General features: G+C 38.2%; 1 protein-coding gene across 4 annotated transcripts in view; it reads left to right on the top strand.

The window, feature by feature from the left end:
- Nucleotides 1-20,140, top strand: part of CNOT4 (CCR4-NOT transcription complex subunit 4) — a 139,142-nt gene extending 119,002 nt beyond the window's left edge. For 2 of the 4 annotated variants that reach the window (XM_047694158.1, XM_047694159.1), the window contains exons 11-12: nucleotides 18,812-19,024; nucleotides 19,706-20,140. In XM_047694158.1, coding sequence (XP_047550114.1) covers nucleotides 18,812-19,024; nucleotides 19,706-20,007 — 515 coding nt within the window. In that variant the 3' untranslated portion in view covers nucleotides 20,008-20,140. The remainder of the gene's footprint in view (nucleotides 1-18,811; nucleotides 19,025-19,705) is intronic. The other 2 variants (XM_047694160.1, XM_047694161.1) reach the window with 1 other exon arrangement.
- Nucleotides 20,141-21,234: the final 1,094 nt, after the last annotated feature.

Here is a 21,234-nt window from a genome sequence, read left to right as displayed (position 1 = left end):
CCAGCTGACATATCAACTGTGATACTGACAAGTGATAATACTTCAAAGTACAAGTTATTGCTCAAGAATGCTCTTTGTGAAACCATGCTGATGGATCGAAAAGCTACTGCTCCTTCCATCTCCTTCCTGCCCTGTGATTTGCTGCCATGAGTATTACTCTTACCAACCCTATAATGCTGGGCATACCAGCCTTTAATACCGGCTTCCTTAGTCGGGATCTTTTCCCAAGGAATCATTCTTGAGAATCCAGGATTCACGAAGAGAATCTGTTCTATTCCATAATGTTTCAGAGAGTCTGCCCTGGGTTTGAGTTACACAAAAGTCTAGTTTATGCCTGTTGGGCACCTAGAACTGAAGGAAAGCCTAAGCAATCTAAGCTGCTTGAGAATTGAACTGAAGTACCTAGAAATTCCATGAAACAGCTGGAAGTTGTACTTAAGGAACCAATCCATTCTCTCCAGGCTCCTTCAGACCGTACTTCCTAAGGTAGCTACTGACTTGACTTCGTTCTTAGGCCACTTCATGTGTGCAATTAATTCTGAGGGTTCCTGAAGTTCCCACCTGACTCAAGAACGCACTGTGCTTATTGTTGTTCAGCTCCTGTTCGGTATTCAGACTCACTATTGTGCTCTCTTACAAAGCAACACTACAAAAGCTTTCCCCCCCCTCCCCGCCTCCAAAAAATGTATAAAGCCTCTAGAGCACCTAGTACCTTTTTGTTGTTGTTGTTAAATAGAAGGGAAATTCACATAACATACAAATAACTAAAGTGTGGTCTAGTCCTGTTCTTTAATTATCTCACTGTTACAATAGCAAAATAAAAAACCCACTCTAGCTGTGAGAATTTGGGCCTATTTTTGGTTGAGGGTGTGTGCATCTGGACTCGGTGTTTTACCTTGTAGGGTGCCATGTTTTTTCACAACAATACAGTCTAAGATTGTGGGAGAAGCAACTTTTATATACTATCCTTTAAAAAAAGGGAGGAAGGGGGCACCTGGGTGGCTCAGAGGTTGGGCCTCTGCCTTCGGCTCAGGTCATGATCTCGGGGTCCTGGGATCGAGTCCCGCATCGGGCTTTCCCCTCTGCGGGGAGCCTGCTTCTTCCTCTCTCTCTCTCTCTGCTTGCCTCTCTGCCCACTTGTGATCTCTCTCTGTCAATAAATAAAATCTTAAAAAAAAAAAAAAAGGGAGGAAGGCAAGGAGCTATAGGTAAAAAAAGCTTTAGGATACATGTTTTCCTGATTAGGTAAAAGTGTTTGAAACAGCCATCTGAATAGTTTTGAAATAGCAATAATATAGTCTTTATGTCTTTGTGACATTTGATTAGCATTTTGTAAGAAAAGGTTTGCTTAGCAGAGATATATACTATAAGTGTAGTGCTCTCCATGGGTGTGAAGGTGAATGTGTGTGCGTGCACGTGTGTTGGTTTATGCTTAGTAATTTTCATTTAAATCTTCCGCTTAACATAGCAGAGGAAAAACCCTCTGGCCATTTTTCTGTGACATTTCATGTATTTATTCCTGCTATGTTCTGCTTAACTCATATGTTCAGGACAAATGATGCATTTATAGTCTGTTTCTAAACATTTTTTTTTTTAAAGAAATAAAGACCCTTTGAAACGCAGCAAGGCTTATCTGAACAAATATTTTCATAGCTTTTTCTCATCAGGTTTTAGTCTCACTAGTAGGCATACCCACCCCATGTCATACTCTTTGGAAAAACCTAAGGAAAGGATAATAAGAAAACTTCTGTCAGAATAAATTTCAGAGCTTTGAAATCTATAACATACTCCAACAGTCTGACTTTTAAAGACCAAGTAATAATGATAATAATAAACATGCGCAGAAGGATTATGATTTGCCCACAATCCCATTCTAACAATATAAAGTTCTCTTAGCCCTCACCATCTGAATTTGCCTTCCTACATGTAACTCACGGAGAAGGAAACTTGAAGATCCAGAATATATCTCCTCTGTAAACTTTGTTGTATCTTGCAGCTTGATTATTGTAGTAGTTCTTGCAAGTCAGGGGCTTTCAACTGTGAATATCAGTGCAAATAATGAATTGAAGGCTTTCAAAGTGTCTATCTGCTAATGACTGTTACTAAAGACCCTGTAAGTTTTGGAAACTGATATTTAATGTGACCCAATGATCTTGGAGTAACATTAGTGACAGGTGGAGGAGGATGTAACCTAGCAGGTGGATGTAACCTAGCAGGTATTAGTACATAATGTAGACTTAAACTAAATACCAATGTCAGAACTAAATAAAGAATAAAACAGAGGTGGAATTAAATTTACCCAAGAATTTTCTGCAGTGCCAAAGAGCATTTAAGGACCAGCATGCATGATCACTAGACTGGTGACATCTCTAATAGAATGAAAAAATATATATAATAGTAATGGCACCAAGATGTACTACACTCACACTAAAGCTGTCATCTCAGACTCATCTTGAAGAACTATATGCTACACCATGTAAAACAATAGCATATCTGCTGATAATGTTTCAAACAAGGAGGTTGTTGTTTTCAGCATAATGAAACAGAGAGAAAGCTCCACAAGGATTTAAAGATGATAATACCATCACCATCTCCAAGAAGAAATGCAGGAAAGCTGACTGCAATCAACTTTTGTAGCCTAGTGCTGTTTCCTTATATGGTGAGATCTTATCCTAAGGACTGTGCTAACATTTACACTCTGTTATCAGTCTTGCATATTGAAATCATATGTATATGGAGCAGAATGTAGTGATCTGGAACATTACTGGGATGTTTTTTAAGTATCGTCATTTTATATGTTGGCATTTGTAAGAAGACCGATACCCTGAAGCTGCTTATTTTTCCCTTTATTACATCTGTCAGTTGGGTATCCAGCTAAAGGTAAAGGAGGACCAAGGTTATGAATTCATCAACCAAAGTAGGACGTTTTATTATTGGCTTTAAGCAGAATGTTGGGCTCCATACCATTGTTCCCATTAAAAAAATGAGTTTTAATTGAAACTTATAAATATGGATTACTGATATATATATGCCGTAGCGGGCACCCCCTAAGCCCCAATTTAGGGTAAGATTTGCTATCAGATATGTTTCATTTTACTTCTAAACCATTAATTAACGTAACTGTGGTCTTCCCCAGACCCAGATAGGTATAACAAATCTTGAGTGTTAGTGTAGTCAGTGCTGTTACGTGTAAACTCCCAAGACCTCACCTATATTTTAAGTAATACTTGATTGGAATAAGCCTATTACTAAAATAAGCAAAGGTCTCATAATCTCCAAATACATACATATATCCCTGCATTTTATAAACACACTTTCAGGTTTTAATTCTTAACCACCATGAGTCTTATCCTAATACCTTGTGTTTACTTCTCTGTTTTTTTTTTTTCCCCCTTCTTTGGATAAAGAAGAAAATCGTCTTTCCCCGTATAACTTTTCACAGCTAGAGAGGAGTTCTCTGCTAGATAATGTGCACTCCCTGTGTGATTCCCCTACACCATCCCTGACAGGCCTGGATTTCCCTTTTCAAAGAAGCAGCTCTCCCTCTCAGGCTGTGGAGTGTTTATTTGAGGCTCTGTGATCATTTACTTCCCAGTTACCTCCCGAGTCACCAGTCTACCATCTTTCAGCTTATTTCCAAACTGGCATTTAGTTTTAGGTGACCTTTTTTTTTTTTTCTTCTCTCTTAAAACAGCACATTTAAACAGTAAGTACACTTTGACTTTTGAAGTAGATTAACAACCACTGCAACTGTTAAATGTTGAATTGATAAAGATTTTTGACATTGTAAGCTAGTAGTATCCCCTTTCCCTAACTTCTGATATATTTAGTTTAGCTCTTTTAAAAATTATTTAATACTTCTAGACAATATGACTAAAATTCAGTGTATTAGAAATATGTATAATTTTTAATAGAATTAATTTTTTCCACTGACATGTTAATTCTAGTTCGGTATAAAGCTCCAGGATATGGTGAAATAAGAATTGTTGTTTCTAATTTGAATTTGAGAATGTATTCATTCACCTGGTGTTCTTTCCTTCTTTCCTTCCTGCCTGCCTTCTCAGTAGGGCCCAACATTGATTAAGAATTGGTTCTGTCAAGAATATCTTTGGCAGTCCTTTTCAAATCCAGCTTTAATAAATCATCGCTAAGGATGAACACTTAAATAAATGTATATTTTAAGTGATTTTTAAACTAAGGCCCCTTAGTGGATTGGTGGTGAGCATTTAAGTCTTTGAATTCATCAAGGTTCTTTTTGAAATGCTAATCTCTACAGGAGTATTATCTTTTGTAAGTCTGGAAAGGATGCATTCTTATTAGGTCTAATTCTTTTTAAATTGAGACATCATTTGAGAATTGGAAGCAGGAAAGTTTTTTTATTTTCCCTAGTATGTGAATAAGTAGTATAGAGGAAGAAACAAGCAAATAGTCTTATTTTTTTTAATCGGACATTTCATATAGCTAAAATAGCTAAATTTCACAATATACATGCTTGTTTTGAAAATCAAACATTTACTTGTAAAAGAATCCCAAACTTTAACAAATATCTTTTTGGTTTGTAACTAGTACAAGGAGAAAGAACTCCTAAAGATATGTGCTTGCTTGGTCTGTTGGGTTGGAAATGTTTACCACCATATATATCACCATGATTATACCCATGTCTGTTTGATTTAGTTTTAGTATAAGATAATGAGAAAACTATTTCATTTCCTGAAATTTTTTTTCTGAAATTGAGAAATAAAGCAAATTATTGTTTTAATGTCTGAAATGGTATTTTCTAAGAATGAAGCTCATAGCTGGGTTATGAAGAATTTGTCAATTAAAGTCGTATTTCAGAACATGGATAATTTTAGTCTTTTGGGGGAGTTTTTCTGACTTTGATTTAAATCCATAAGATAAGAGCCATCTTTCAAAAAAAGATGAGACTGATCTTCACTGTCAAAATAAAAGTAAGCTGTTTAATTAAATGGAGTAAAAAACTGGGTTTGGTGTTTTTTAATAACTTAGAAAATTTGGAAATCTTTTAATTTAGAAAATTGTGAACTTCAGAAATCTTAGGAATTTCAGTAGACGCATAACCATACAGGGATTTGCTGGATAGGTAGCAAAATACTTTGGTTATGAATACAAGCTTGAAGAGGAACTTATACCCCATAAAAGCATTTTATTGGCACTGAACAGTCAAAAGCTATCACTGGCTTTGCTCACAGTGGCCAGCCTCTAGTGAACCACTAAAGACAAAACAAACAGAACAGCATCACTTTTAGGAAAGAAGATACAGAGTAGACATTCCGAAAATGTTTGTTCAATGAAAGCTGATGGTTGAGAGAGTGATATTGGTATCTGATTACTTCTGGAGGCTGCAAAACCTGGGTGTGCTTTGTGTTGCATCTAGACTTCGGAACCACTTACTCAGATTCCTTAGAACATGAGTCACAACTTTCCTCTTGGTTGTCCTGCGGCTTTCAGCGTTGACACCCCTCTCCACTGCACGATCAGACCTTCTCTTCTGTCGTCTTTATCTCCGAACTCTGGAAACCTCAGCTCTTGACGTTTACTTATTTCTTCAGTACCATCCCCCCAAAACACTCTCACCATTTTTAGAATGTCACCTAATAATGCTCTTCTTAACCTCTAGTTTCTCATTTGTGATACCCATCAATAAATATGTAAATACATAAATGAATATACGTACGTGTGTGTGAATGTGTGTACGTCTTCCCTAAAACAGGCACAGACACACAATTCAGAAAGTCTTTTAAGGGCAACTAGTAATTGTTAAAGTTTGTGGGTTTTTTGGTGAAACCAAAAGCTATTTCCCATTTATACTTCTTGTGAAATATGTGAAGGCAGTTACCACTTGTCTAGTAACTTCTAGAGGTTGATGAAGCTTCCTTAGGTCTTCCAACCATTCTACCATTAGCATGGATCCTAGTTCTCTCTACATGCCTAGTCTAGTTCTCCTCTACATGTATTTTGATTGGACAGTGAATGCTTTTCTCACACTTTAATAATCCTGATGTGGTCAGAATATAGATCTATTTTTCATTAAAACTGTTCTTATTCTGTATATTTGTAAATTCCTTTACAGTTTACAGAGTCCTTTTATAAAACTATCCCGTGGGGTAGATATTACCCCCATTTTGTAGGTGACTGAGGCTCAGAGTGGTATCCCTTGAGGTTTACCTGTTGTCCTACAATAGCTAGTGTAGACATTGCACATCTGTTTACCCGGTCTTAATGTTACCATTTTACAAATTCCATTACCCATTTGTCATATTAGATATAAGCCTATTGAGTAATACCACTAGACCCCTTTTTCACATATATTACTGGTTAGATTTCTTTCATACTGTACTTTCCTAATACATTTTAAAAAATCTGAATATATATACCTCTTCGTGCTTCAATTTGATGAGGTTAGGGTATACTGTTTGTGTATCACCATCTTACAAGTTTGTCTTATGAAAAAGACAAACTATGTGATTGTAAAGAGATAGATAAATGTTATTGGTAACATTATTAATAACATTTGTGTGAAGAGTTCAATGATTTTTAATTGAGTAGCTGTAATTTTAATTATGGATTCTGTCATCTCTAGAATTGGCTCCATTTGCATATTTAAATTAACTTTGTAGGTTTTGCTGAGCTTGATAAAAATTATGGAGTCAAAGAAAAAGGAAGCAGTATCACAGAAACTTACTCATTTTTGTAATTTTATTTAAATTCCAGTTAACATAGAGTGTGATATTCATTTCAAGTGTGCAATGTAGTGATTCATCACTTCCATACATCACCCAGTCCTCATCACAAGTGCACTCCTTAGACCCCATCACCCATTTAACTCCTCTCGCCAGCCCATCTCGCTTCTACTGGTGACCATCAGTTTGTGCTCTATAGTTAGGAGTCTGTTTCTTGTTTTGTCTCTCTCTCTCTTTCTTTTTTCCTTTTGCTCATTTGTTTTGCTTCTTAAATTCCACATATCAGTGAAATCGTATGGTATTTGTCTTTGACTTATTTCACTTAGCATAACGTTCTAGCTCCATCCATGTCTTTGCAAATGGCAAGATTTTATTCCTTTTTTTTAAATGACTGGGTAATATTCCATTCTATATTTATACCACGTCTTCTTTACCCATTTGTCACTCAGTGGACACTTAGGCTGCTTCCATATCTTGGCTATTGTAGATAATGCCGCTATGTATCCTTTGGGTAAATACTCAGCAGTGTGCCTGCTAGATCATAGGGTAATTCTATTTTTAACTTTTTGAGGAAACTTGATACTGTTTTCCACAGAGGCTATACCAGTTTGCATTCCCCCAACTGTGCAGGAGGTTCCTTTTTCTCCACCTCTTCGCCAACACCTGTTGTTTCTTCTTGTGTTTTTTATTTTAGCCATTCTGACAGGTGTGAAGTGGTATCTGATTCACATTTCCCTGATGATGAGTGATGTTAAGCTTCTTATGTCTGTTGGCCATCTGTATGTCTTCTTTGGAAAAATGTCTGTTCATGTCTTCTGCCCATTTTTTAATTGGGTTATTTGGTTTTTGGTTGTTGAGTTTTATAAGTTCCTTATGAATTTTGGTTAGTAATCCTTCATAATGTCTGTTACTTGCAAATATCATCTCCCATTCTGTAGATTGCCTTTTTGTTTTGTTGATTACTTCCTTTGCTGTGCAGAAGCTTTTTATTTTGATGTAGTCCCAATAGTTTATTTTTGCTTTTGTTTCCGTTGCCTCAGGAGATGTATCTAAAAGGAAGTTGCTATGGCTGATATCAAAGAAGTTACTGCCTGTGCTCTCTTCTAGGATTTTTATGGGTTCAGGTTTCAGGGGTCTTTAATCCATTTTGAATTTATTTTTGTGTTTGGTATAAGAATGTGGCCCAGTTCCATTCTTTTGTTTGTTGCTGTCTAGTTTTCCCAACACCATTTGAATAGATGGTCTTTTTTCCTTTGGCTATTCTTTCCAGCTTTGTCAAAGATTAATTAACCATATAATTTTGGGTTCATTCCTGGGTTTTCTGTTCTGTTCTGTTGATGTGTGTGTCCATTTTTGTGTCAGTACCATACTTTTTGGTTCCTATAGCTTTGTAATTATAACTTGAAGTCAGAATTGTGACACCTCCATCTTTGCTCTCCTTTTTCAAGATTGCTTCGGCTATTTGGGGTCTTCTGTGGTTCCAGACAAATTTTAAGAGTGTTTGTTCTAGCTCTGAGAAAAATGCTGTTGGTATTTTGATAGGGATCATATTAAATATGTAGATTGCTTTGGGTAATGTAGACATTTTAACAATATTTGTTCTTCTAGTCTATGAACATGGAATATCTTTGCATTTCTTTATTTTATCTTCAGTTTCTTTTCATTAGTGTTTCATAGTTTTCAGAGTATAGATTTTTCACTCTTTGGTTAGGTTTATTCCTAGATCTCTTACTGGTTTTGGTGCAGTTGTAAATGGAATAGTATCACAGAAACTTTTAAGCTGATACATAGTACCTTAAGTTCCGTAAAAATTCATCTAAACATTGCTGTTACCCAGTGCTACACTTTACATCCTATCCCAAAAGATTATCCTCAGAAGACTTACCAGAACCTGCTCAATTGAAGATACAGTATACTTAGGATATCCCAGAAAGCCCATCCACAGAATAAATTATTTTGATATGACTGCTTCTTTATAGAAACATATTTTGGCTCTTATTGATCACTCTTTTCCGTTTGTTTTATGGAGTTGATGTGTCAGTGGGATGGGCAAGTAGCTGGTTTCAAAGTCTTGAGTTTGGGCAGGCAGTAGAAGAAGAAAGAAAAGGACCATGGTGTAAAGAAAGAGGATGTTTCCAATGGATAACAATTGTCAAGAGAAGCTTCCTTGATGCCTACCTGTTCCACTTCAAAATTAAATTTAGCTTTCTGTGTAATTCAGATGGAAGGGAGCTAAGGTTCTAGACAAAACGCTGCATATTATTTTCCATGAAAAATGCCCCAGATGCAAGCAATAGAGCCAGCAGTCCTTGCTAAGCCTGTCACTCATTTCTGAAGAAATCATCTAGCTCCTAATCCATTTCAGATTTTCCCAAGAACTAATTACAAGCATGTAGCTTCTAGAGTCTGCCATTTTCTCCTTTTCCAGCACTTATCTTAAAAGTGGTTTTGTGATCTCATCTGTAAGGATTAATCCCCTGGAATAGAGTTCATTTTGCACCTAAAGATTTAAAACTCATTTAAATTGAGTGGATGTTCTTTTACTGTCTTTGCATCTTTACTGACAGCTCTCTTCTCCACATTGCTTCCTCTGTCCATTCTGGTTTGAGGATCATGCTCTTTTTATAAAGAAGATGGAAGTCAAATGAAGATGGAGCTGCATAGGCCTGCCTTCTCTTGGGGTTTAGCATTAGGACACCAGGCTGCACAGTGGCTTTTCTTAATTTTCTCCTATTCCAGATTTAGCTTTTTCTTGCCTTCAGCATTGTCCACAAGCTTCAGATCATTATGTGTTCTGATTTTAGTCCTCAAGGATTATGACACTCTTACAGGTAGGTTTGTGGGTTTTTTTTTAACCTCCATCCATCTTTTCTAAATGTTCTTTCTTTAGATTTCTCCCCAGTTTCTTTTCTTTGTTAGAATTATTTATTCTTGCATAATTAGAAAGTCATAGTTTAGCATCTTCTGTGGTCTATGAATCACTGTCTCCTATAACTGTGGGACCACCCTGAACCATAGTTTTGTTGTTGTTGTTGTTGTTGTTTTTGTTGATGATGGTGATGGGTTTTTTTTTTTTTTTTACACCTTTTTTGGAAAGCTGTTTTTCTCCAAAAATCTGGAAACAGATGTTCAGGGCTGTTTGTTTAGGAAACATTAAATATCTGTTGAGGTCCAGGTTTGGGAACTGTTCACGATACATGAAGAGGATTAAATCAAGGTCCCTTTTCCTGGAGGAGCTCATAGTCTAGTAGACAAAAACTAACACATAACAAGTATTTGAAATGCACTGTGGTAATTGCAGAAATAGCCAGGATACCTGCCATTCAAGGGCTCCAGTCTAAGTCATTCCCATTTCTTGCTTCTGTAAATCCTAAAATTAAGCCACAAACGCTTAGGCTTCTGTTAAGTTCGCAACAGCCAAACAGTTCTTTTTTGGTCAGAAGTCCAGGATAAAAGTTTCCCTTCTTGTTTCCACCTTGGGGAAGAGAGATTGTCAGGAAGTTACTTTTGCTAGGTTTATCTTCTTCTAGCAGATTCAGACCTCAGATCTAGGGTGGTTGACAACCCCCATGCCTGTGTACTTTTGTTGTTTGTCTTGGTGAAACCATATTCTGGTGACTTCTATATGCTCCCGTGGATAATAAGCGCCCCCCCCACGGGGGGGGGGTGGATCGCCTCACGGTGCTTTGTTCATAGTGCTCAGTTTTGTGTTCACTTGAATGCTTTCCTTTGCACTTCCAATTTCGGATTTTATAGATTTCTTATATTTGATTTTTACCCCTGCTGTTCTTTAGCTCTGTTGCTTCTGTATTCTGGTTCAGGTCCCATCTGGTCAAGTCTGTAATGCTTCTGAGATGTACTTACCTTTCGCATTAACTTTTAAGTGTACTTTTTCCTCACGGTCTATATAGCTTTATATATAGACATCTTTCCATAAGTATTTTTCCATTTTTAAAAAACAGATTCTGCTTCCTTAGATCCTTCATAAGACAGCTCTCTGGATGTTTTTCTGGTTCTCATTGGAGGATCTTATTCTCCCCTAAAACAGACTTGTAGGAACATTCTAGAAGAAAAAGGTACATATTATGCAAAAACAAAAACAAAAACTATATTTTGAAATACATCTACTATATTTTAGATCAGCTGCCTCTGCTACTCTCTGTTCTGTATGGAATGCCCATGTCCTCTTCAATATCAGCTTCTCCAGTTACCGCTTAAATAAACTGCATGCAGAATGGCAGAACAGTTCATTTTCTTCTTTATGCCCACAGGACTTTGTTCATACCAGAAGAGCATTTAGTATCACTCAAGCATTCCTTATTTAATTTTGGTGCATTGGATTTTAAAAAGTGTACACGCATCTCAAACACTATTGAAAACATTATCATTATAGTGGCTCTTTTCCCTCTGTTTGCATGCAGACAAGCCTATTGGCACCCCTCAAACTTAGCAGATTCCTGCTTCCAGAAAGATTTTTGTGTCTTTGGAAAGAATGATTTGACTCATAGCATTATACAAATATTAATTAAACAGGCTTTTTAGGGGAAAGTGATTTTTCAGGTCTTCTCAAGCTGGATCTTTGATTCAGCAGATATCTTGAGGCACAAGATACACCCTCACAGGCCTTGCAGTAGAGTTTGAGAGATGTGAGTAAGGGTGAGCAGCAAACGTAATGGGGTCATAACAGTTTGCTGCCCAGTGGGTATGTCTCGGGCCACAAGTACTGTTCTAGAATGATCTGAGTGGAAAAGAAAAGACTTCAACTTTTGGAAGATTGAATAAAAATTAATTAGAAGAAATCAGGAAAGCATTCTAGAGAGGGGGAAAAAAAGCACTAAGTAAAGGCAGAGTCCAGGAAGCCCAGGCCATATTTAGCTGACCCTCACGGCCTCTCTTTTCCTGTTTATGTCAGTTCAGCCTTCTATTAGTAATGACAAATTTTGGTGGTTTTTTATTATTACTTTTTTTCAAGTTCTTCTCACAACTATTTTTTTTTTTCACTTGGGTTCTTAGGGTTTTTCACTTAGTTTAATTTCTATTTTCAGATCTATTAAGTCCTAAACATTTTGTGCCCCAGTAAATCTGCTCTGTAGTACTGGCCTGTCTTGATTTATAATAAGCATAATCTTAGAAATTTGAGTGTCATTTCTTTTTGTTTTAAGAAGAATAACATTTTTTTTAATAAACCTGAAAGAATTTGTTCACAAGACAGTCATTTTTCCAGCAAATTTTAGTTTATAAATTGAAATTATTTCTGAGGCTAACCTAAAAAGTACAGCATGCCAATACAATAAAGCTTGCTTTTGAGTTCTGGTTCAAAATTTCTGGAGAAATTTTGTATGCTCTTTAAAGTTTGGTTTAACATCTAAGGACAAACATAATTCATTTATATTTGAGTTGCTTAGAGATATGTTGTTGAAGTTTGGAGAAAGTTCAGGGTTTCTTAAAATCCTGTGCTGTTGGAAATGCACTCCATCCAAAACTGACAGGAAATCGTATATATAACAGCATGAGATGGGGTAGGGGAGATGCTGTAGAGAGGGGTACAGCCTGAGACAGGATGACTGTGTGTCCTAAAAATGCACAAATATTTTACAGTCTTAACTGGCAAGGAGTAACCATAATGGGAACTAAATTTCAAATGCACAGCGGCTTATACCAAGAAAGATTTGTTTCACTAAGTAACCTAGCCACTGGAGGGAGCCTTTGACTTTGAACTATCAAGGACAGCAGTAAAGGCAAGGAAGATAAAAGCTTTTGGAAAACAAGATCAGGTTGCCAACTGAAAGTTTGAGGAGTAACCATTAGACAAGGCTTAGAAACTGAGGAGCAGAATAAACTCTTCTAGACATATCTGGGACTACTGCCCAGTTGGGAAGGGTTTGAGCACTGATAGAAATTGAACTTGAAACTCAAGAGGCCTCTGCAGATAAGAATGGAGTGGCCTACAGCTGAATATGTGGGCCCGTCCTACCTAGCAAACACAAAAGTAGAGTAATTGCTGGTTTATGAATTTGGCTGTATCTAGTCAGTTTAGTTAATAAGGCATATGTGTTTGTCGCTAAAAGACCTTGCAGAGATGGTGCCAAAAAGAAGGTAGAGGAGGGCATCCAGGAGGAGACAGAAAACCCTGACTGGATGGTACAGATTGTATTAGAGGAAACAAATCCTTGGAATGGCCTTTTATTTTCAGGTTCCCTTTATGTGTGATTTACCTCACGGTGTTGTCATTACACACAAATCTTCTGTCTTCACACTGAGCAGCAGGTACTGTTTTCCATGGCACCGTAATGTGTGGCATAGATGAGAGCAGGATGGGAGGAGGCTGTGCTGTCCCAGTGCCTTGTCCCCACAGCTTCACCCCCAGGGGTTCCTGAGATGGTTTTGCAGTCTGAAACCAATTTGCAAATCACTCTTTCAGGTGAAGCTTTTATGCAGACTGGAAAAACTCATTAGCTTGTCACCAGTGACAACTTCTAAAGAGCAGGTTTTCCCACAATTTTGCTATCAGTAGCAAAGTTTTTGCATTTCATAATGATGAACACATCGAAGTTAATCTGAGGAACAGAAAGGAGAGAAACCCACTTAGCTGCTGTAATGCTGTGTGTTCTTGTGTAAGCCATTCATCTGCTCCTGCTTTAGGATTTTCTGTCAAAAATCTGATGTCAGAATACAGCTTAATTTTATCTTCTAATGCAGTTGACCCTTAAACAATGCAGGAGTTCAAGAAAAGAGAAGATATATTTAATATAAATAATTGAAATACATTTCATAGTGCTGTACTGGAAAAAATCCACACGTAAATGAACCTGTGCAGTTCAAGCCCATGTTGTGTCAGGGTCAACCGTGGAGCGAGCCATGGCTTAGAAAACATGTCCTCCTCTATACATCCTACTTAGTAGCTGGACTAACCTAGTGTTGTGGGTGTTTGAGGCTCAGGGTGTCCGTGGAGTAAGTAAAACCACTCTGTGAATGAATGATTACTCCTGTCCTTTTACCCCCCATTCCCAGACATTTCCACATGTGTGCCTCCCTGGTATCTCTTTTTACTAAACTTTACTAAACTTTTCATTTATCAATCACATGCAAGCCGGTGGCATTTCCTCTGTTGCTCATTCAGACTTTAATTGGTGAACTTTTCCTTTATTTACTTTGTCTTACCGCCCAAATTTTAAACTCCTTGAGAACAGGAGACAGAGTTGAAGTTGTTCCCTTTGTACACCGTACGCCTTCAGTAAATAGTTGCTTTGACTTTGATTTTGGCAGTTTTTACACATACATTTAAAAATTTTTGTTGTTGCTAAAAAACAGATTTGTCAACTTGCTTCCTGTGCTGTGACCAATGTGTTATAGACGGGCTATTAAGTAATCGGCAAGCTGGCCGAATTTTAGACATAATTTCTTCCCTGTGGTGTTCTGATCCAGGGAAACTGAAAGTGTACTGATGATTCTTACCCAGCGGCAAATATAAATGTGATATCTGGCACCTTGAAGGTATTTTAAATTTCATGTCTTTGAATTCTACACTGAAAAATAAAGCTACTACAAACAACTTGGCCTGCTTTCCTGCCCTCAAATTATTTAGACCCGAAAATAGTATTTTGTTGTAGATATCTGAAAATTATAAATTAAAATTGGTTTTTTTAGCATTATAAAACATTTAAACATTATTTGCAATCCTTTAAAAATATACAGTTCTGGGATGCCTGGGTGGCTCAGTCAGTTAAGCCACTGCTTTCAGCTCATGTCATGATCCCAGGATCCTGGGATTAAGCCCCAAATCGGGCTCCTTGCTCAGTGAGGAGTCTGTTTTTCCCTCTGCCCCTCCCCCTGCTTGTCCTCTCTTTCCTTCTCTCTCTCTGTCAAATAAATAAATAAAATCTTAAGGAAAAAATACTCAGCTCTTCCTGAATATATTATGCTACAAATAATTAAATACTTTAAAAATTGAAATAGTATCATGTCTAACATAAAATATGTTTGGTAACTTGATTTTCATTGTGCTTTGCTTGTGGAAAGTTTAAGGAGATTTCCCATATCTTATTTGTCTTTGCAATATTTTGGTGGTAACAAGGCTTATTATTTGGATCAACTACATAGTCCCTCTGTGAAGATGCTGAGTGTTACCCCTGCATTCCCTAGGAGAAGACTGTACGGAGCCGGTTTCTAAGTGAGGGGTCCTCTGCCTTGGCCTTTTGGAAAGTTTACTGTCTATTCAGTATTGAATACTGATAAAAAAAAATTGTTAGGTGCTTATCCAATAATAAATGGACTCCAGATTGCTTTTCTCTTCTCTCCTTTTATCCCTACAAGAGACTAAGTCAGATATTACTCCTACTTATGAAATAGGGCCCTGGGATATTGAGAGACTTACTTAGATACCTTAGATTGTAATAATTACCAGTGTAGAGCTAACTTATACAGTCCATCTGCAATTTTCAGCCCAGTATTTTTTCCATTAGGCCTACTGACTTGTACATTCTGAATTGCACCCCAGTATGAAGACCTGTATCAAGAAAGGGAAATGAAGTTGCATCAAGTTAAGTCCAATGATCAAAGTTCTGGTACTATCTTAAGGGGAAATATGTATTCAAGTGGGATTTTTCAGAGCCCTAGATACAAAAAAAACGGACTTCCTTTTTGTTAGTGGTTCTCAGCGAGAGATTATATTGGCTCCCTCAGGAGTCACTTGGCAATGTCTGGAGACATTTTTGATTGTCAGAACTGGGGTGTGTGAGCTCCTGGCATCTGGTGGGTGGAGGCCAGAGATGCTACCAGACATCCTGTAATGCATAGAACAACCCCTCCAGAGCAAAGAATTATGTAGTCCAAAATGTCGGTAGTGTTGAGGTTAATAACCCATGCTGTTGTGTATTACAAGGATCAGATTACCAGAAGCCCTTGTTGCCAGAACAAATTTGAGTCAGAGGCAATGGGGGAAGGGGAGGTAAAGAAGGTGATTGCAAGTATGGCCGGACTGAGAGAGCTATTTTGATGAAGGTAGGCTTTAGTTAATTTCCCTTCATTTGCCCTTCCTTTGTGCCAGCGCTTGGCATAGCAACGGTGGAGGAAGCTGAAGAACATTTCTCTTCTTGTTCTAAGCTACTTGGAATTAGTGGTCCCATTCCAAGAGCTAAAGATGTCAGTCCCACTTCCCTATGCCACTTGCAGTTTCACTGCAAACCAGTCATCCATTCTGTCAGGGTCCCAAGATGTCTAGGTACATGACTTTGTTTTTTAGCAAGATTTTAAGAATTATAACCTAGCTAATTTATTTCTCAAGGTATCTTATAATCGTAGTTCACGTGGGATGATCTGAATTTCTCACTGTTTCTGTATCATGTGCCATATGTGAGTTTATTTGGCCAACATAGGGTTGACCCTTAAACAGATTGGGGTTAGGGGCACCAACCCCCCCTGCCCAGCAAAAACCCACATATAACTTTTGACTCCCCAAAACCTTAACTACTAATAGCCTTCCGTTGACCGGGATGCCTTACCAATAACTTAAACAGTCAACTAACACATATTTTGTATATGTATTCTTCCAAAAAGTTAAGCTAGAGAAAAGAAAATGCTACTAAGAAAATCATAAGGAAGAGAAAATACATTAGCAGGACTGTACTATATTAATCCGGGAAAAAAAAATGTGCCTGTAAGTTGACCCATGCAGCTCAAATCTGTGTTGTTTAAGAGTCAGCCGTACTCTTGACTTGATTTCATTAGTCTAAAATCAGAGAAACATCTTTTTAAAAAATTTTTGATTTTTAGAGTGTTTTAAGTTTATAGCAAAACTGAGTGGAAATTGCAGAGTTCCTGTATATCCCCTCCCTGTGCACAAGTGTCTTTTGACTTCATTGCAATACTAATTTTCAAATAAACTTTATACAAATGCAAATATTCTGTTAATGCAAAATTAGGGGTTCCTTAGTTCCAGTTCTCACTAAATATAAAGCAAAAGTAGGGAGAAAATTGTATTACTAAGTTATGGGGTATTTTCTTCTTCTTGATTCCATGGAAAAGAGGGGCTCAAATCATCTGCATAGGCTTCTTACTGACTTTGGCTACTTAGTTCGATGGCATCGATCTTCCTCAGAATTTTCCCTTGTAGTTATACATCATCTTTTTATATCGGGGGATTTTATTTCCTTGCTGAGAAGTTTTCCTTGTTTAGAGTTCAGTCTCTGGCTGATGGAAAACCATTTTAAGTTATTTGGTCCAACACTTTGATCACTTTAAAGGTTCAAACGTGCATAACCACCAAACCTTCCTGTAATAGAGGGTATTTTAGAACTTTGTAATGTGATCTTGTTAGTGTCTCATGCAGTCGGATGATTGCATTGTTGATCAGAAACCAGCCTCCCAACCCCTGACTTGACTGCTGAGTCCAGTTTGTTCCTTCAGCCAAAATATTTCTCTATCCTGCTAATCATGGCCCGTGGGTATACTGTCATGTTGCCGTGTTTCTTTTTTGCTTCCTTTTAGTCATGGATCTTATAGGCTCCTGGGTTTTCCCTTAAATATTTGGCCCGTTAAAAAGTCAGCTAATAGTCTGTACCATGTAGATCAAGAGAGAGAGCTTGGTGGTATTAAAAAAACAACTCAGATAAGGTCTGGGTTCAAGCCCTTGCTATACCAATGATGTGACCTTGAGCAAATTATTCTGGAGTGTGTTTCTTTATCTGTTAAATGGAGAAAATTCTCTCTGCTCTGCCTACCTCACAACTTGAGGGTCAAATGAAATAATTGACTATGAGAGGGCCTTGCGAATTGTACAACTCAATGCACATGTAAAGTAGGATGCAGACAGAAGGAGGAGCCTTAGGAAACTGCACTGACTGTGAAAGGAAAGTGGGTTTGAAGAATTTATTTTCCCTTATCTCGCCTTGTCTGTACGGCATAGATGGCCTCTTCTTCATCTTAGTAATTCAGGGATGACTTTTGTTGGGTTTGATTGTAGCTTGTTTTTTCTTTTTATAAATCAGGTCAGTAGGGTTAAATGCTTCACTTACTAAAACATGATACCGTTTGGCATAGAACAGTAATTGGTGCAAAGCAGAATTAGAAAATTCTGAATTCACCAAATAGCATAGACTGCCTGATAGAGTATCATCATCATTGTCGTCATCGTCGTCGTCATCGCATCATCATCAGTGCTGATTGCTAATCAATTCTCTATGCTCTTCTCAAAAACCTCAGTGATAGTTTGACCTACATTCCTATTTCCCATAAAACAACTACTCTGGTAGCCCTGCTTCACCCTTTCCCCTCCAACCAATCAGAGTTTGTGGATTCTGGATGGTGGTAGATCCAGTTAGTTTAGCCACAATTTATAAAAAGCCTTTTTACATTGATAGTGTCTTGTCGTGTATGACACTGTTCATAAATAGAGCCAGCGAACTAGCTGTAAGCACTCCAGGACTGGAGTTTTAAATGCTCAGTAGAACTGTTGGAACAGAGTAGGTAGACTGTGCTGGAAATGATCCCATCTGAAAGGTAGCTCAGCCCCTGCCTGCTCGGCCTTGATGACTACGGAAATACACTCTTTTCAAATTCAAAAGCCTATTCGTTCCTGCCTTTCTCCTCTGAAATGAATTACCAGTTTTATCATCAGGAAGAACTTAATTATTTGTCCTTTTCTGTTGGCTTATGTTTACTCTTCATAAAATGACTTTTCTTCCATTTAACGGGCTCAGAAATGAGCTCCTATATTGAACTTCGCAGGCTTGATAGCGTAAATCAGTCAGCCGGCTAAACGCCTCACTGACTCAAACTTCATAATGTAGCTGGAACTCAGCTGTGCTCCAGAGCATGGAGTCTTTAAACCGGATTATTGATTTACAAGCGCAAGATGGTGAAGTGTCTGTAAGGAAGGACAAGACGCTTCCTCTCCCGATCCTTGAGCAAGTCTTTCCTCGCTGATTTCAGGGGCTCCCAGCTCACGAGCAAAATCCTAACCACGTTTATCTTGCTAGGACAACCCATCTTAAGGCTCAGTAAAGAAAGAATAATTCTTCTCCCGCTTAACCACTAAAGAACAACATATGTTTCTAACGTCAGCTTTTTATTTTTTTTTTTATCTTTCATTTTTTTGTTGGTAAATCTCCCAGACAACAGCAGTTCTGTAGAGAGTTTAAATATGAAGGAATGGCAGGACGGGCTAAGGGCACTTCTACCCAACATTAACATCAACTTTGGTGGACTGCCCAATTCCTCCTCCCCCTCCAACGCCAACCACAGTGCACCAACGTCCAACCCTGCCACCACCGACAGCCTGAGTTGGGACAGCCCTGGCAGCTGGACAGACCCAGCCATCATCACAGGTAACTTTCTCACTCCTTCAGCTCCACTGACTGCCATCCGTTCGGTTTTTAGCACCGATGAGATAAAAAAAACAAACAAAAAACAGGTCTCTTCGACACTAGCTTCTTCTCACCAAGCCACAAACGTGGTGTGGCCGGTTTCGTGGTCCGGGGTCTTGCAGTCTTGGTTAACTCTGTCGGCCTCGTTGTATAAGGCACTTGGCACCTAGGTTGGTTCTTTGGGTGCAAGGAGGTGCTCACGTCTGATAACGTGTGTGTATTTTTCAGGTATCAAAGTACAAAAGTATCTAATTTATCCTTTTAAAGGAACATACTCCACTCTTTAAAATAAAGCTCTCTATTATAAGGCTCTCTTGTGTACGTATCCCTGTCAGAGAAGGAGAAGCGCAATTGGGAAATGATGGCGTACAACTCTGGGGACTTGGGGACAGTGGGGGATGGTGTCTGTGTAGTGGAAGAGGGGGCACGGGTTTCTGTCACAATGAATCATCCTTGGGGGGTGGAGGATCAAAAAGAACGTGAGATTAAGAAGGTCTTATTTGGAAGGAGTTGAAGACTGTAATTTTTCTGTTTCTTTTTGGGTAAACTAATCATACCTTAAAAATTCTCTGTTGGATGGCTTTCTGGTTCTTTCTGCCCAGACTCACCATTTTCCCCTCTTGTTTTCTTTTCTCTCCTCAGGTATTCCAGCAACTTCAGGAAACAGTTTAGACTCTCTTCAAGATGACAATCCTCCACACTGGCTAAAATCCCTTCAGGCCCTCACAGAGATGGACGGCCCCAGTGCTGCTCCGTCACAGACCCACCACAGCGCCCCCTTCAGCACACAGATCCCTCTGCACAGAGCCAGTTGGAATCCCTACCCACCTCCTTCAAATCCTTCCAGCTTCCACTCCCCACCCCCAGGCTTTCAGACAGCCTTCAGACCCCCCAGCAAAACCCCCACAGATTTACTACAGAGTTCAACACTGGACCGCCATTAGGGAAAGAGGAGAAACCATTAGAAAATGCAGGATTTGTCCCACCCTGTTTTCTCCCCCTCAGCCCACCTACCGCTCCCTTCTCATCTCTTATGTTCTGAAGAATCCAGTTCCTGATCAATTTTTTTTCTCCCCGCCCCCAGATGCAATGCGATCACAGGGTCATTACCATCTTCTTTTTTTTTTTAATTGTAAAAGTTTCTGTTGATCCAGCATTTGAGTGACACTGTTGAATGTTTCCTAAAAATGCCTTTTTTAAGGAGGGGAAAAAAAAAATCAAAGGGCAGTCTCAATACTTAGAAAATTACTGTCTGTCTGTTGCGCATAATAATGACATAATCTGCTTAGCAGAAAATGACGATTAATCTTTAGGAAAGGTCAAGTAAATGCATTATCAACTGCAAAAGTTTGAAAACCAGGTTAATTGAAGTGAGATTGCTAAGTGCATGGGGGAAAGCAGTGGTCCTGGCATCCATCTTGTATTCAGCTTATCACTATTGCAGGGGAAAATGCTTTTAATTTAATTCAATTTTTAATTCTTTTGGCAAGTTGATGGAGAGGACTTGATTGTGTCATTAAGCAAAAGGATTTATTGGAAGTTGATAGAAAGACAAATTGATGTGTAGTAGTAACGGGCCTATCGCTAAAGAGTTTACGAGGAGGGGAGAAGTGATTTTTTTTTTAAAGGAGAAAAGAATTTTGGGCTTTAGATTTAAAGTAAATTGAAATGTTTTAAAGAAGAAAAGTATTCACAGATTTAATACCTATGCATAACAAGAGCTGAAATATAAGTGATTTCTTCAGTCTTTCTCCTCTGTCAGAATCTTTTTTTCTTTTACCTTAAATTCGCCTGAGTAGGGCGTTATCTCTGAGATAGCACTGCTCTGGGGCCATCTGATCACCATCAGGAGCAAGTCTCTGACCTCCTTGCCTGCAGCTTTTACTTAACCCTGTAGTTTCTGGACGTTTGTGCAGTATTGAAAAGACAGGAGAAAAAAAAAACAGAAACCTGGTTATAACCTGACGCTAAAACTAAAAACAAGGAAATGTACCTCTTTCTTCAGAATTAAAACTAAAATCTTAAATAAAACAGAAAACTTGATGATGACCCTTGGGTTTTCTTGTTTTTGTTTTTCCATTTTGTTGTATGTGACTTTGAGACATTTTGTGACAGCAGTCATCAGATGTTTCCATTGGTTTTCATGTTCAACACTAGGAAAAATGGTACAG

Source organism: Lutra lutra, chromosome 11 (genome assembly GCF_902655055.1).
Source record: "Lutra lutra chromosome 11, mLutLut1.2, whole genome shotgun sequence".
NCBI classification, from domain to species: Eukaryota; Metazoa; Chordata; class Mammalia; order Carnivora; family Mustelidae; genus Lutra; species Lutra lutra.
The sequence above is the reverse complement of the archived record's forward strand: the minus strand, read 5'-3'. Positions and strand labels throughout refer to the sequence as shown.